General features: G+C 45.0%; 1 protein-coding gene across 1 annotated transcript in view; it reads right to left on the bottom strand.

The window, feature by feature from the left end:
• Window positions 1-1,061: 1,061 nt before the first annotated feature.
• Washc5 (WASH complex subunit 5) overlaps window positions 1,062-16,355 on the bottom strand; it is a 41,478-nt gene continuing 26,184 nt past the window's right edge. Inside the window, exons 20-29 of the mRNA XM_075960935.1 lie at window positions 15,937-16,061; window positions 13,582-13,744; window positions 12,751-12,853; window positions 12,574-12,653; window positions 11,727-11,830; window positions 10,867-10,996; window positions 9,329-9,425; window positions 7,220-7,373; window positions 5,662-5,749; window positions 1,062-1,438 (exon numbers count right to left, since the gene is read on the bottom strand). Of these exons, the coding sequence (XP_075817050.1) occupies window positions 1,382-1,438; window positions 5,662-5,749; window positions 7,220-7,373; window positions 9,329-9,425; window positions 10,867-10,996; window positions 11,727-11,830; window positions 12,574-12,653; window positions 12,751-12,853; window positions 13,582-13,744; window positions 15,937-16,061 (1,101 nt within the window). The 3' untranslated portion in view covers window positions 1,062-1,381. The remainder of the gene's footprint in view (window positions 1,439-5,661; window positions 5,750-7,219; window positions 7,374-9,328; window positions 9,426-10,866; window positions 10,997-11,726; window positions 11,831-12,573; window positions 12,654-12,750; window positions 12,854-13,581; window positions 13,745-15,936; window positions 16,062-16,355) is intronic.

Here is a 16,355-nt window from a genome sequence, read left to right as displayed (position 1 = left end):
TCTTAAAAGTTTGTCACATCCTTAGTCATCAGAGAAATGCAAATCAAAACAACTCTGAGAGTCCATCTTACACCTGTAAGAATGGCCAAGATCAAAAACACTGATGACAACTTATGTTGGAGAGGTTGTGGGGAAAAGGGAACACTTCTGCATTGCTGGTGGGAGTGCAAGCTGGTACAGCCTCTTTGGATATCAGTGTGACAATTTCCCAGGAAATTAGGAAACAACCTTCCCAGAAATACCACTTTTGGGTACATATCCAAAGGATGCTCAATCGTGCCACAAGGACATGTGCTCAACTATGTTCATAGCAGCATTGTTTGTCATAGCCAGAACCTAGAAACAAGCTAAATGCCCCTCGACTGAAGAATGGATAAGGAAAATGTGGCACATTTACACAATGGAGTACTACACAGCAGAAAAGAAATAATGACATCTTGAAATTTGTGGGCAAAGGGATGGATTTAGGAAACATCATTTTGAGTGAGGTAACCCAGACCCAGGAAGACAATTATCAAATGCACTCACAAGTGTTTTTTAAACAAAACCAGCCTACAAATCACAATCCCAGAGAACCTAGACGACAGTGAGGACCCTAAGAGAGACATACATAGATCTAATCTACATGGGAAGTAGAAAAAGACAAGATCTTCCTGAGTAAATTGGGAGCATGGGGACCATGGGGGAGGGTAGAAGGGGAGGAGAGAGGCAGGGAGGAGAGCAGAGAAAAATGTAGAGCTCAATAAAAATAAAGTTAAAAAAAAGTTTGTCACTAAACCTTTATAACCCCCCTCCCTTCCTCCGCCCCTCCTGCCTCCCAAATAAGGAAAAAGACAATCTTAAGGCTAGCAGCCCGTTTGTGTTGGCGTCTGGGACTAGAAGATGGCAAACCTCAGAACACAGCATATAGCAGATAGGACATGAACTGAGTCTACTACTGGGCTGTCAATGTTCCTTAGAGGCCTACCTATCTCTCACCCCCACCCCCCAGCCATCTGTCACCTTCCAGGTAGGGTTCCTTACAGGGTGTCAGTCTTTGAATCACAAACAGGGCAACTCGGTACTGGCAATATTATTTTACTGAAGACCTGGAGTTGCACAGATAGTTCTTTAGAACATAAAAGGATCCATCCATCACAGTTACACTGAGTATTTAGAAGAGGCAAGTATAAAACAGTTCTGCTTCTACATGATACAAATTCCACATAATAGCATGATTTCAACAGTATATTAGAGCCGAGTCATCTTCCCTAGAACGGCTGATGATTCCCACAGGGGAGGGAACAATGCGAGTTGCATGAGTAGTCAAGTTTCTTTCTGTTCCCAAGTTCACTTTAGTTACAGGAAGCTAATGAGGCCAGTCTTGTCACTGGAGCAGAAGTCACAGGACTGTTCGGAACTCATCGAAAATGAAGTTAGGCACATGTGCTTCAGCCACCTGGAATAGAAAGCAGAAGTTAAATTATTCATAGCATTGGAGCTAAAAAAAAAATCACAATTTCACATATTCAAGAAGTGACATAACTGTTGTAATAAGATGAGGTGCTGACTCACACAGGTAAACTAGGAAACAGCCCTTTCATGGTTGGTGTCTTAGTGTCTCCTTATTGTGTACCACTAATACAACACTTGAGGGGAGACCACTGCCTCCAAACTATAGGTTTGGCTCTTGAGAATACTTTGATCTAGAAATACACATCTGAGAGGCAATGAGGAGAAATCTGGGGCCAGAGGGAAGGGATGTGAAGGTCTTGAAAGGCCTGCATTCGGCCTGCATTCCTTAACTTTTTAGGAGAAGGAGGAGGCAGGGGTGGGGTGGGAGAACAGGTGATCTCTGTGAGCCTTGAAAAACATTGCTGAATTCCTCTCTCTCTCTCCTGAAGCTATCTAACTGCTGAGCAGAGAACATGCAGTAAATGTGTACAGCACAAAAATCCCGAGAAACTAATACCAATGTTTAAATTTGTATTCTGGCTGTGGTGGTGGCCCTCGCCTTTAATCCCAGTACTCGGGAGGTGGTGACAGAATTCTGTGAGTTCAAGACTAGCCTGATCTACAAAACATGTTCCAAGACAGCCTAGGTTATTATACAGAGAAACCTTGTCTCAAAAAACAAAACCCAAAACAAACAAAAATGGTATTCTTACAGTCCACACTCACTCAAAATCGGGATCATGTAATATTTTAAGCATAGAGATTTTACTGAAGATATTTTAATAGAGGTTAGTAAAAAAAAAATGGGGGGGGGCTCAGAAGCAAGATATCCAATGATGGTTACAGCTCATTATGGAAGGGTGGATGGACCTTGTAATCTGTTAGCTCTGAAAATGTATCCATACCCTTAAACATATATTGGTGGACATTTGCACATTTTATGTATTGTTTATGTTAATCTTTAGCAGGCAAATTCCTAGCAGCAGAATTTCTGGGACTAGGATAAATATATCATCAGAGTTTAAAAAGATAGATAAAGCCGAATTCCCCTCAAAGGCTGGGGTTGCTACACTGCCATCCACATCGTGTAGAATAAACCTTTCCCTTGTCGCCAATCTAGGCTAGCTTGCACCTTGGATATAAGGTCACACCTTTTCTAAACGTTTACAGTAAAACACAGTCTGTTAATGTCCTATACCTATCTCTCTACTGAACAGGTGATCTTTTTTTCTTTTTTTTTTGGATTTTCGAGACAGGATTTCTCTGTAGCTTTTTTTGGTTCCTGTCCTGGATTAAAGGCGTGTGCCACCACCACCCGGCCTCTTTATTGAGTTGAATGAGAACATTATAAATTAAGGAAATGTCCACTTTTTTGATTTATAGGATTTATTCCTATCCATCTCTTATTTTTTCAGAGGCATTGGACAGAATTTAATCTGGCATAAACTAGACATTTTTTTTTATAGGTTATAGTGAGGAAGTTGTGTTGGTACACATTTATCTAAATGTCTTCTAACTTACCTGCTTTTGCCATTGGTTTTAACAACATGGGTGCCATTTTGCGCCCACACTGTGAGTGTCCCAGGCCACCACATAACTTTGGCCTGTTTCTCTCCTGATGTGAGGCGCCACTTTGTCCTGTGCACAGTTACATGCACAGAATGTGCACTGGCCCTGTTGGTCTCTTACCAGCACCACACCACTTCCGTTTTTGTAACTATAGGCGTTAATATCTGGTTTGTAATAATGTTTTCTGAAGTCCTTTATAGAAAGTCATAACATTTTTTAAAAAGGAAGTTAAAGATTAACTGGGGCTTTGATTATAATTACATAAATCTATAAAACTAGGTATCCCACCCAAATGTATAATTTGGAAGTCCCCTCATCTGAAACACAGATGTTCAAATCTTAAAATTTTGAGAATTTTAAGCATGAGGTTAGTTGAGAAAAGGGTTCTCAGAAGCAAGATATATCTAACTATTCTAGTGTCTATTATTTTAAAGAGTATCTTTTTATTTTTTAAAAGGCATGTCAGATACCTTGGAGCTGAAGTTACAGGCAGTTTTGAGCTGGCTAATGTGGGTATGGGGAATTGAACTCAGGTCCTCTGCAAGAACAGTATGTGCTCTTAACCACTGAGCCATTGTTCCAATCTCTAGTAGTAGTCATAATTATACTATTTTTTTCTTTCCTCTTTTTTTTTGTTTTTTGTTTTTTTGAGACAGGGTTTCTCTGTAGCTTTGGAGCCTGTCCTGGAACTCCCTTGGTAGACCAGGCTGGCCTCGAACTCACAGAGATCCGCCTGTCTCTGCCTACCAAGTGCTGGGATTACAGGCGTGCGCCACCACCTGGCTTCTTTGGTTTTTTTGAAACAGGGTTTCTCTCTAGCTTTGGAGCCTGTCCTAGAACTCACTATGTAGACCAGGTTGGCCTTGAACTCAGAGAGCCTGCCTCTGCCTCCTGGCAAACACCACCACTGCCCGGCCATGAATTATACAATTTCTTTCATACTTCTGTGAATAGAACCTTTTTCTCATTTTAAGTGATTTCATTTTTCCCACTATTTAAGTTGGTTATTGAACTTATTTTTATTTGTTTTTTGAGACAAGATCTCAATATATAAAGCTTGGCTGGCCTGGAACTTGCTATATAGACCAGGCTGATTTCAAATTCATAGGTATCTACCCGCCTCTGCCTCAAAAGTGCTGGGATTAAATGTGTGTGCCACTAACCCCAACTTTTATTCATCTTTAAATTTTTTTTCAGTACTGGTGTTGAACCCAGGGCTTGCTCTACCAACGATCTGAGCTCATTTAGAAAGTTTCCCCATGACAGAATCAGTTTTAGAGCCATTGAGGTTCCCTCCTCTCAGAAAACTTTAGCTTGTGTCAAGTTGACATAAAACTCCCCAGCACAAGGTGTCACCTTCTCCCAAGAGCTTTAAAGCAGTGATCCCACGCTAGCCCCGCCTCAGCCCCCTCGAGTACTGGGTTACATCAAAGCATGACTGGACCCAGCATTTTCTTTCTCCAAGATGTAATACACATTCTCCAGGCTGGCCTTAAACCTGAGATTATCCTACCTTAGCCTCTTTAGAAGCTGGGGTTAAGTTACCCTCTATGAGATTTAAGAATTTGTGGTCACCTCTTACCTCACCCTGATTTGATTCGAGGGTTTGTGCCTGGTCTTGTGAGTGTTTGGTTGATGCCTCTGGTAGGTCTGCTGTTTTCTGGGGTAGTGGATCTGGGGGACAGAGGAGGTGTGGGGGGTGGCTGAGCAGAGGGAGGGGATGCTGCAGTAGGGATGTGTGGTACGAGAGAATAATAAATGAAAAAAATTAAAAAAAAAAGTTTCCCCATGATTCTATGAGGCTCTCATTACATTCTTAGTAGGCAGCACTTGCTTTATTTCTTCCAGATCTGTCATACTCAGTTTTCCATCATCTGTCATCTGCACGATGAGAACAGGTGTCGGTAGTGTCACGTGGCTTTTACAGCCCGACAAGACTGCTGCTGTTCTTTCACTAAGTACTGCATGCTCATGGAGATGCTCATCCATCAGCTTTGGCTGTTGTTAGAAAGTGCCTTCTATTAAGAGACTTTTCCACACGTATTACTTATGCACACAGCCGCCGAATGCCTCTAGAGGTCAGAGGACATCCTGTGGGGACCAGATTTCTCTTTCTGCCATCTGGGTTCTGGGACTCAGACGGTCAGGTTTAGAAGAAAGCGCCTCTACCTGACAATCCCATTTTTAACTATTAATGTTTAAAAAAGGAGAAACCATTTTTTCAGCATTTGTTATAGGTCTTTACATTTCTTAAATCAAGCTTTGTGTTTAAACTTCCCAAGGGTGATATTATTTAGGGGGGCAAAGAAGGACTTTGCTAGAAGGTAAAAAGCACTTCTTCATTTCTGGAAGCAGTGGCCATATACAGCTGTGGCTGTGGCCTGGACTTAGGTGCTGGGCCCTAGGCTGTTAGGGAGATACAGAACAGAGCACCCATGGCCATTTCTTTCCCTGGTCAGTTAGAAATCCCTTCCTTGCTTGTTCATCTCACTGAGTGGGCCCTGAAGAGGGTCAGGAGTGAGGAGGGGACAGAAGCCCTTCACTGTGCAGGGAAGAGGCACGATGGAGAGCAAGGCACAGCAGTGGGAGGGGCTGAGGGGCATCTGCTGAAGAGGGACACATCGTCATCACCGTCACCCTCTGGTCTCTGTGGCTTACCCTGCGGGGGAGCTTTGTGTATCGGACATAATCCTCCAGGAACAGAAGGGCACCCACAGCATCTGCAGGCATTTCAGGCATCTTCTGGCTGTAAAAGAAGTCTGGGTCAGTCAGCTGCTTTGTATGTTAACAGGCCCTTACTTGCCTAAGGAGCAGCATGCCAAATCTCTAACAAACCCATAGGGCACCCCTTGATTCCTATGAAATAATTATCCTACTCTTATTTAGGAATCAACCTCGCAGAGAACAACCTAGCCATGAGCTGGTGCAATGGATCAGTGGGTAAAAGCACCTGCCATCAAGTGTGATGATGGCTTGAGTTCCATCCCCAGAATCCACCTGAGGAAGAGAACTGGCTCCCTGAAGGTTGTCTTCTGACCTCCACATGCACACACATAAATAAATGGATTAAATAAAAAAAAATCCAAACCCTAACCTTGTCGTAGGCTTACAAAATGGTCTTGTAGTCTGTTCACACCCATCTTCAAGTCTTTCGCACTCCGTGACTCAATGCCTGCCGGGCTCCCGTACTTTCCCATCCTCTAATCTTTTAGCCACATTGTTTTGCGCACTCATTTGAAAGTAAATGACTAGCCAGGACAATTCCATCCACTCTGGAGGCTGTTGCAGGAGAACTGTACATTTAACAACTACCTGGGCTATAGACTAAATCCAGGGACAGGTTGGGGAACAGTGAGACAATGTCTCCAGAGTAAAAGGAGGACAGAGTGTGGTCTAGCTTTAGAGTGCTTGCCTGCACATATGAGATCCTAGCATAGCAGAACAGAAACAGATGGTAATCTGTTTACTTTACACTGGAACAAGACAGAAATGTTTGAGCTAGGCTGACCCTTTCAGGCAGCAGAGAAGGAAGCTCAGGTTGCAGGAGCCTAAAGCCATGGCTTTCATTTTTTCCTAGCCTAGAAAATCCCCAATTGAAGAGAAGGGAGCAAAGAACTAGAAGAAATTGAAGGTTTATATGTCTTGCTATACATGACAGACTAGCCTTTTCCCTGGCCTTGACACTGAGGAAGCACTCCTCTTTAGTGTGGGAATCCATGTCTTGGTGATAGGCACACTGAGGTGTCTGATTCCCCTTTGAGTGAGTGGGGCCATATTTGAATGGTGCTCACACTGAGGAAAACGACTCCCCTTTGGTGACTGGAGCCATGTCTTGGTGACGGTCACACTGAGAAGTTGAGTAGGGCCGTGTCTTAGTGGCGCTCCAGCAGGAGTGCAGGGCTCGCTGGGCTCTGAGCCAACATGGCAGAGTCACAGGTCTGCACTTTCTTTCTAATAGAAAGAAATCTGATAATGTCTACTAATCTCCATCAAGATCCAGTTTTACAATGTCCCTGCCAGTACAACTATGGAAAATTCCATGGCAGGGTGGCCAAGGATAAGCACTGGAGGTGACTGTTCCAGATATGGGGAGGTGCCCTGACTTGTTCATAGAGGAGAAGCAGCTACTCCCTGTCTGCCAGGACAGCAATGAGAGGGATTTGTCACGGGAGGTTGGTGACACTAAAGCCCACTGTTTCTGATTGGTCCTCTGTACCTTGTGCACTGCTCCATTGTGGAGCGAATAAACTGGCCTGTCAGGGCCAGGAACTGCTCGGTGTACCGGGAATGAAACTGCTTCAGCAGAGTGAGCAGTCCCAGGACGAGCGGTGGCCAGTCCACGGGGTCAGCAGGTTTCCGGCAGACCATTCCTATGAGGAAGAAAGATACAATGCCCATTGAGCGCCTTGCTTCTGACAATGTTCGCCAAATAGCAGCCCTCATCAATGTCACCATGGCTGGCAGGGGATTATTTTGAGGAAACAGTAATTCTGGGCTACCTCTTAAACTAGTTGTGAGGTTCGTGGAACATCCTAATGTCTGAAGGGTTTAATTTTTATCATCACTGTTTATTTTGTACACTATTAATGCCCTCTGTGGTAGAGACTTGAGATGTACATTCATGTGAATGAGAATACAAAACTCACCTTAACTTGACTAGAGCTAATGGCAGCATGGCATTCTAGATACCCAGAAGCACCTTACTAAGTAAAATCAGTTAAAATTCTGGTTAAAATGTTTTTAAAAAACAATATTGAGTATAAAGATAAGAAATGAATCTGCTCAAGTCAAGACAGTGGAAGAAGACTTGGGTGGCCTGGATGCCACTGCCTGGCTTTCTCACTGGGGACTTCTGCTGCCGGGATGGCTATGCTAAGCAGGAGAGTTTAGGGCCTTCACAGGGAAAAATGGAGATGTTAGAAGACGCACACCGCCTGCCTTCAAAGCTATAAAGTTACACTCAACAGTACGAGCATGAAGACAGACTTATCATTGCATCAGGACAGAGGCCTGAAACAGTCTGACCTTCAGACAATCCATTGACTTTCCACAAATATAACCAACAAGTTACTGGAGAAAGAGAAATTTTGTCAAAACATGATACTGAATTGGATAGCCTCACGGAGGGGCTGAGGATGGTGAACCTGACCCCACCTTACACCAGATGCAAACAATAACTTGGATGGTTCTTAAGTCTTAGCGTGAGAGATTAAACTACAGTTACTAAAAAATGAATGGTAAACCAAAGTCTGTGAGGGAATATTCAGTAGTTACAGGGACCGCTGAATATTCAATAATCACAGGGACCAGTGAGAGACGAGCATTTCTCAGTCTGGAGACGAAGCTTCCCACTAACAGGGATGGTCGTTAGCTGGTTTGCCCAATGTGAGCAGAAGGGATCAGCACCTGTGAGCACTTGGCGGGAAGAGGCCAAGTTGGAATCCAATCAACACGGTGCCCTCCCTTACGCAGCAATTACTGACCAAAGGCACTGTGCGTGGCAGCAGGTAGAATAGGAACTGGCAGAGGAACAATGCCTAGGACCAGTGAATGTTTCTGAATGAAAGGATTAAAAAACCCAGAGACTCCACAGTTTACTTTAAAAACATTTTAGAACCTAGGAAGGAAAACAAGGAAGAGATACAGTTTAAAGTATTTAAGAAAACAGTAATACAGATTTGTGGAAATGTCCTTACAGTGCCAGTGACTGAAAGGCTGTAGTGCTAGGCTCTGAGAGCACTTTTTAAACCAACTAGACACGCAGTGGATTAAAAAATTCCACTTGGTCAGATGCGAAGTCTGGAGACAGAGGAAGGACCTGGGAATCTCCTGGGTAATTATATAGCAATGCTCACAGTAAACTGATCAACAACAAAAAAATTAGTTATATTACCAGCCGGGACACCTATAGCAGAAGCCTTGGGTATGTGCTATCTGTAGCAAACATTCTCACATGTAACCATGTGTACATTGTAGTCTGAGATACTTACTTATTCTGGTAGCCAGCAGCACATGGATACTCACAGGAACAAACATGAACATAAAGAAGTTTCTTTCACACCATAATCAGCTACTCATGCATTGAATGAGGAGACCCAAGTAAAGAAGTTGCACATCTGTAAGAGGCGGGCGTGCTCAGCTGGCTTGGAACCCACTGTGCACATCCCATCAACGGTATTATGTGGCAGCGACACAATGGCACTGTCTTATCCATGTGCACTTGGTTACGAAAGCCTGATGTTTGACGTGGCATTATATTCAGAACGCTGTCCTCACACACTCATCTACTGCTTGTTTATTACAAAGCAAAACCTTGGCATCATACCTAGATTTTTGTTATACTGAAGCTTTGGCAACTGAGCAATCAAGAAGAGAAAGTTGACGATCGGGAAGTAGGGTAAGCGCTTCGTTGTTATGTAAATCTGGAAGAGAAAGACAGAAAGATGGACGGTTTCTTCATATTACAGAGTATCACAGAACACGTTTCAAGCAAAAAGCTCTGCTGTCTGTCTGTTTGCTCTTCTGACGGCCTCCTATAGGAGGAGTTCCATCATTTGCTGCCTCTGGAGATTTACTTCCTAAGGCCACAGGTAAATACAGGCACCTACATGCTTTACTCCTTTCCTTACAGACTGGAGTTCCTCTTCCAATCCTATTATTATCACTTCTAAAAGGAGGGGCAAGAGGTGAAGAGTAAGGATGACAGGGACAGCAAAATCAAGAGCAGTGAAGGTGTGAGGCTGGAAAGATGGCTCAGCTAATGGGGACTTCTTCAGAGGACTCAGGTTCAGTTTCCAGCACTAACATAGTAGCACACAACTGTCCTTAACTCCAGTTCCCGGGGATCTGACATCATCTTCTGGTCTCCTTGGGCATCAGGCAGACACACGGTGTACTTACACACAAGTGGGCAAATCTTTAAAAAGAAAGAGTAGTGAAGAGACGTAGGGCAAGGGAGGGAGCCTGAAACAAAAGGAAGAGGGAAAAGATCCAGGCAGCAGAGAGCAGAAAGCGACAGCAGATGCTGAGGAAGAAAGCAAAGCCTCCTTTGTCATATGCTTCCCACAGGCAGTCTCCCCCACAGTGAACATGGCAGAAAAGTCAGGGCAGACAAAGCCATGCCACCCCTCAGCAGGCCTCCAGTCCACAGAAGACAGGGCAGCACCTGGTTCAGAGCCCACGCTCTTTCACTGGCCAGCTCCCCCATTAGTGCAGAGGCCCAGGGTAGCCCTTGATCTCCGCAAGCCTCAGGCCCCTCACTAAGGCTGGCCTGTTTCCTGGGGCTGCTCCACAAAGCACTCTGATGTCAACCACTCTTTACGTTCATCATCGGTGGTTTATTTTGTGACAGGGTTTTATTATTATGATTTAAAATCTTCGAAAGTAACCAGGTAGCCCTCTAAAATGGACATGTTTCTGCATCAACACATATAAACACTCAAACATAGGAAATACATCGCAAGTGCAGGCACCGCCATATGAGATCTAGCACTGACTCATGAGAGACCCTGCATCTCTCAATGGGTTCTGGAGCTCGGAGTTGAGAACAGAGAGGCTTGGCATTTGTAACTGGAGTTCCCGCTGGTCACCATGGGGAAGCATTTGCAAGCAAGACAGAGCAGTGTGGCTGTTCCAACTCCAGCTGAACCCACACTGATACTGCATTTACTCTTCCAGAACCCTGACCAGTACCAGTTTCACAGGCAGGGAGGTGACATCATTTAAAAAAGGCTGGAACCTGACAGCATGGGGTTCCGGGGGCTGAATGCAGGTTTCTGGAACATTTTCACAGAGATTTGTCACCTTTTGTATTACACAGTCCTGTACCCACCCCCCCATTCAATTTCATATTTAGTCACTAACCTTATTCAGTGGGTTGTGAATGCCAGCTGCCTCCAGATAGGCTGTGATTTCATATAAGAGTGTGTTATCTTCTTTGGGGTAGGGAAGCGAAGGGTCTCGATAGTGGGCTTCAATGTCAGCCAAGAGAGCCCTAAAGGGGGAGAGAAACAGCAATAAACATGAGCGGTTGGTCAGCTGAGTTTATACATCTGTCCCCGAGTCTTGTCCTTAGGACTCCCGATCCACAAGCCTGTGACTCTGACCTAGAATCACTTGGAGTCAAGTTAAATCAAGTGCTTTCACTACAGATTACAAAAGAAAAAAAAGTTTGTGTGTCTGTGTGCGCCCATGGAGGCCAGATGAGGGCCTCTGATCCCTTAGAGCTGGAGTCACAGGTGGCTGTCAGCTGTGCAACAGGGTGCTGGGAACCAAACACTGGTCTTCTGACAGAGCAGCCAGTGCTCTTAACTGCGGAACCATCTCTGCAGTCCCTCTTTGGCCAAATTGGGCCAAACTGTTTCTAAGAACTATTTTGTTAGCAGAGCTGACGTTGGGATGGAGAAGCCTGGATTGTTTATCTGAGCATAAAGAAAGGAGGAGAACAGCAGTTGGAAGGGAGGGTATGTGTGCACCCAGGATGTATTGGTCTGTTCTCCCCTGTACTCTGGGTAACTGCTGCTTAGCTCCTTAGAGTCCACCTCTTGTTGATTCTGTTAACAACAGTTTTTTAAGCTGGGACACGGGTCTAGCAGTGCTACTGTATGTTCTGTGAGCAACACACGCGAAAAACCCAGAGACCTTACACGAACAGGATGTGAAGTGGGTGCTTGGGGGTGGACAGCGCGAGCCCACACGCTGCTGCCTCAGACCCTGGCACTTACTTATTGAGGTTGTCCAGAGCAGCAGCCAGATGTCTGGAGTCAAATCGACACGAGGAGTGTAGCTCATTGGCAATCTGCTGTCTCAGGATCTGCATCTGTCCAACCTGAGAACCAGTGACAGAATGCAGAAGTGTCATGCAGAGTACCTGAGAGTCGTCACTAGCCTGCACACAGAGCTGGAGCGGCTCTGAGGGATGTGCCTTTGGCAGTCACCAGTCCGCTACACTGTCTCCAAGGCAGCCATAGCAGCGCCTCCTCCAAACGCCTCTGGTTGTTCTCTGTCACCAGAGAGCCACACTGGAGCTTCATATGATAACCTTTCCTAGCACCATGGAGAAGTCCAGGCCAGTGGCTTCACTGTGCTCTTGCTGGATTCTAAAAAAAGCTAGTGGTCATCTAAATAGTTAATTGGTTCATTTGTCTTTATTCCTCATTTGCAAAGACACAGTGTTTTATTTATAGCATATGGATAATTTATGCTCCCAAAGATCCCCGCTTCTGAACATTGAGGTAGCCAGGAGGGAAAGGAACAATTGCTCTGCTGTAATGCTGTGAGGACCACAGGCTTCAGATGACAGACCAGAGCGTTCTATGAACTTGAGCAAGTGGGAAGCTATGGGTCCATGAAGAGCCCAGTGGGTGGTAGCTCCAGAGAGAAGGATAAAGGAATGAATGGCGTGAGACATAACAAGAATCTGCAGAAGTTCTGTTTCAGCCATGAAAGGAATAGATTTCCATCAACATGAAGTCGTAGGAAAATAGTAATTTACAAAACAGTGTTAGTTATTCCTGCCTCCCCCCATACTTTCTTTACATAGTATTGACTAGCCTGTTTCCCATAGCATACCTTCATTATGGCTTCCAGGTAAGCGGTCCAAATCTTCTGTGTTTTAGTGATGGCGGAAAGATAAACTTTACTGGAATTTGCTGAAAGTTAAAATACAGTCTGAGTTCAGTAAATCCAGAAAGGTTGGTTATAATAATACAGCGTCATTTCTGCCTTGGAGAATCTCAGGACACTTACCTACAATGCTTTTTAGGGGGCTGACAGCATTCATAAGTGTTTTTAAAGTATCTTGAACAGTTCTATCTCTCAGGATAATTTTCTGAAACATACTGAGGAAATTCTACAAACAAGAAGCCATGTTTAAAATCCAAATATAACAACCCCAAACTCCAGTTAATTCAGATGCTGTACAGAACATCGTCTACCTCAGTCAGACAACCTCTAAATGGAAAGGAAGCATACCCAGGTTCTTCCTAGGAGCAGAGGCTGTAAGGAGGAGATAAAAGTTTCCAGCACAACTCTCTTTCCCAAACTGAAATTAACTAAAGCAGTCTACCCCTAGAATGGCAATGCTGACCAAAGAAGTTCCTGTCTACCTAGTAAAGTCAGCCAGGCCTCACATCAGGGTGAGAAATCACAGAGGACACTGAGTTTAATTTGTCAGGTAAGACCTGTTGTTATGCTTCCCAGGCAGAAACCAGACATGCAGGTCTGTAACAGGCAGTCTTTGTCTTCTTGGCAAAGTGTAAAGTGCGTCTGGATGCTTCCAGAGAAGTTTAATGTCAAAGGGAAGACTCACGCCAAACAGGGGCAACACCATTCCATAAGCTGGGGTCCAAGTCTGAATTAAGGGCAGAAAGTGGACCAAGCATTGACATCCATCTCTGCTTCCTGATACAGGAGCAGTGTGACCACATTAGAAGCCATTCTGGAAGCCAGGCCTTCCCCTCCACGATGGACCAGACTCTCAAACTGTAAGCCAAAATACAGCCTTCTGTCCTTAAGTTGCTTGTCAGATATTTTCCCACGGCCACAAGAGAAGCAGCTGACATGGGGCTCCTGGCTCACCTGTAATTCTTTCACAATCATGAAGCACAGCAGTCGGTCCAATCCATTCAGGCCAAAAGTCCCCAAGGTGTTCTGGATTTCTGAGAAGAGCCGACTGCTGGTGACCTCCTGATGAGTCTTCATGTCATACCAAGTGTTCAGCTGGTCTATGTAGCATGTCATTCTAAAACAAAGGTACAACCAAAGTCCTAGCTCAGAGGTGTGGGACAGGAGCTAGGGTATCACAAGCCAGGGCACAGGCTGCATGCCTTCGGTTGTTTTACAGTCTACTGTACTGTACTGTACTGTACTATACTATACTATACTATACTATACTATACTATACTATACCAGCCCTGCCTCAACCTCCTGAGTGCTGGGGTCGCAGTACGAGCCGGCACTACTGGTTAGGACTTGTGTTTGGTGTTTCCTCACTTCTGTCCAGGTAATCAGTCTTGCCTGCCTGATGGTTGCCTGATGTCACAGAAGGCAAAGCTCAGCTAGGTCTCCCTTCCCCACTGTATGCTTCCTTGGTTTCATTTATTTCCACTCGGCTGAGCTACTCCTGAGAAGACAAAGTTAAGTTCAGCTGCCGGGCTGGAGGACTCTAGGGCCCAGCTACCCTTTTATAGGATGCTTCTTGAAATTTCCAGAGACTGAGGACAGATGAGAATCTAGTGTCAATCCCAGTGGTAAAGAAGAAACTTAGGATCTTTGACGGTGGCATCTGAGGGGGAAGATTAAGCTGTGTCCTTCCTTCCCAGCTCACTAAATGGTCGATGCCCATCTTCTTGGAACCCCTCATTGATTCTCTTTAGTCTTGGGAACACAGTACAATGATGACAGTGGCAGAAACCCAACATCATCTACTGAGCACTCAAGTTATCCTATGTCACCCTCATAAGCTCTGTGAAATACAAGCCAGTTAACCCCTGACTTAAAGGGGGAGATGGCAGAGGGCAAGGTAGGACTGATTGCAAGATTATATCATTTCAAAGCTTTGGGTCTCAATCATGGAGGAGGGGCCTTGAGTGACTAGTAGGGCCTGCAGAAGGCACAGATGTCCAAAGTCTACTCCTGGATAATCTGATTCAGCAGGAAAGGGGTGTAGTCCCAGAGTCTACAGTTCCAACAAACTTTACACATGTTGGTCTCCTGTTATAAACACCACCAGCCATACATGTAGGTCTCATGTTATAAACACCACCATCCACATACATGCTGGCACTTTGGATGTGACATCTGAGAGGACCCTGGTTCTGATAATGAATCCCCAGTCACATCTAATCTCCCCTGAAAGTGTGAGCAGGGTGCCAGGCAGGGCAGTTTCTAGAAGAGCTCAGTAATTTAAGCCACAGACACAAAGGACTGTTTCTTCTCTTGCTTGTGGCAGAAAAAATCGGCTAAAAATCTCAAAAGGTTTACCAACAGTTTACCGACTTTCACAAATCTTGAGACGAAATAGTGCCAGACTAGAGGACAGTATGGAGTGCTGGAGGAATGCACACGCATTCAACAGGACACAGGTGGGCGGGGAGAGAAAGAGGCAAGTCTATCTATCGTGGTCCTCTGTGAGCACGTGCACACAACTGAGCCACAAGACCTGAGCCTGCTCATTCCTCAGCTGGTCTTAGTATACTGCTTCACCTGAGGCTCAAAGGGAGAGTCAATGGGTTTAGCTGGATTTACTAAGAGGGCCCACGGTATCCACCAGATATTCTCAGGAATAGATTTAATTACGTGAGATTTTCACTCAGTCATGCTGAAGTTACATGGACCCATGTGACTAGGGTGGACCCATTGGACATAGTGTGACCTAGACTCACAGTCCTTTGGGAACAGAAACTTGGCATGGTCTAGCACACTGTCTGCCAACTGTGTTATGCTGGGCAGGAGAGTAAGCTTTTGTGTCTGGATTTCTTCATCTTTGAAGAGGTAAGAGCAACAATGCCTACCTCCCGAGATTATTACAAGGAGTAAGTATATAGCTGTGGGTGGCATGCTGATTGGTCACTGGACAGTATTCGGGTCCTTGGCTTAGACATAAGCATGCCATCTTTTTTTTTTTTTTTTAGATTTATTTATTTATTATATATACAACATTCCTTCCGTGTATGCTTGCATGCCAGAAGAGGGCACCAGATCTCATTATAGATGGCTGTGAGCCACCATGTGGTTGCTGGGAATTGAACTCAGGACCTCTGGAAGAGCAGTCAGTGCTCTTAACCTCTGAGCCATCTCTCCAGCCCAAGCATGCCATCTTTAATGGTCAAGATGAGCTGACAAGAACAAGACTAGGCACAAGGGAGCACACTTCAGTGACACAGGTTCACATGTCTTGTGGCCTGAAGCTCAGCCATACTCAGAAATCCTTACTTTGGGTCTGTGATCCTCAAGATTTCTCTGCAGAGACGACCGATAAATGTTATGGACTCATCCACGGGCGCGAACTTGGGTATTGGAATGTGAGTGGACTGGTACATACTCTGCCAGTCTTGAATCTGGAACACAAAACCATAAATGCCTACTTCAGCTCTGACAGCGTAACTCACTAATCTCACAAGCACTGCATGAACAATAACAAATGTTGCTTGGTTTTGAAGAGAAAATTTTAAATCAACAGCAAAGTCCCAAAGGCTACACAGAACAGCAAACCAGAGAAGAAACAACTGTTAAAAGGGGCTGGAGATGCAGCCCAGCTGGCAGAGTACCTGCCTAGCATGAGCAATGCCCTGGGTGCCATCCACAGTGCCACCAACCAGGCACAGCAATGCAGGCCCGTAATTCCAGAAGTA

The sequence above is a fragment of the Microtus pennsylvanicus genome, chromosome 2 (assembly GCF_037038515.1).
Source record: "Microtus pennsylvanicus isolate mMicPen1 chromosome 2, mMicPen1.hap1, whole genome shotgun sequence".
NCBI classification, from domain to species: Eukaryota; Metazoa; Chordata; class Mammalia; order Rodentia; family Cricetidae; genus Microtus; species Microtus pennsylvanicus.
This window is presented reverse-complemented; position numbering and strand designations above follow the sequence as displayed.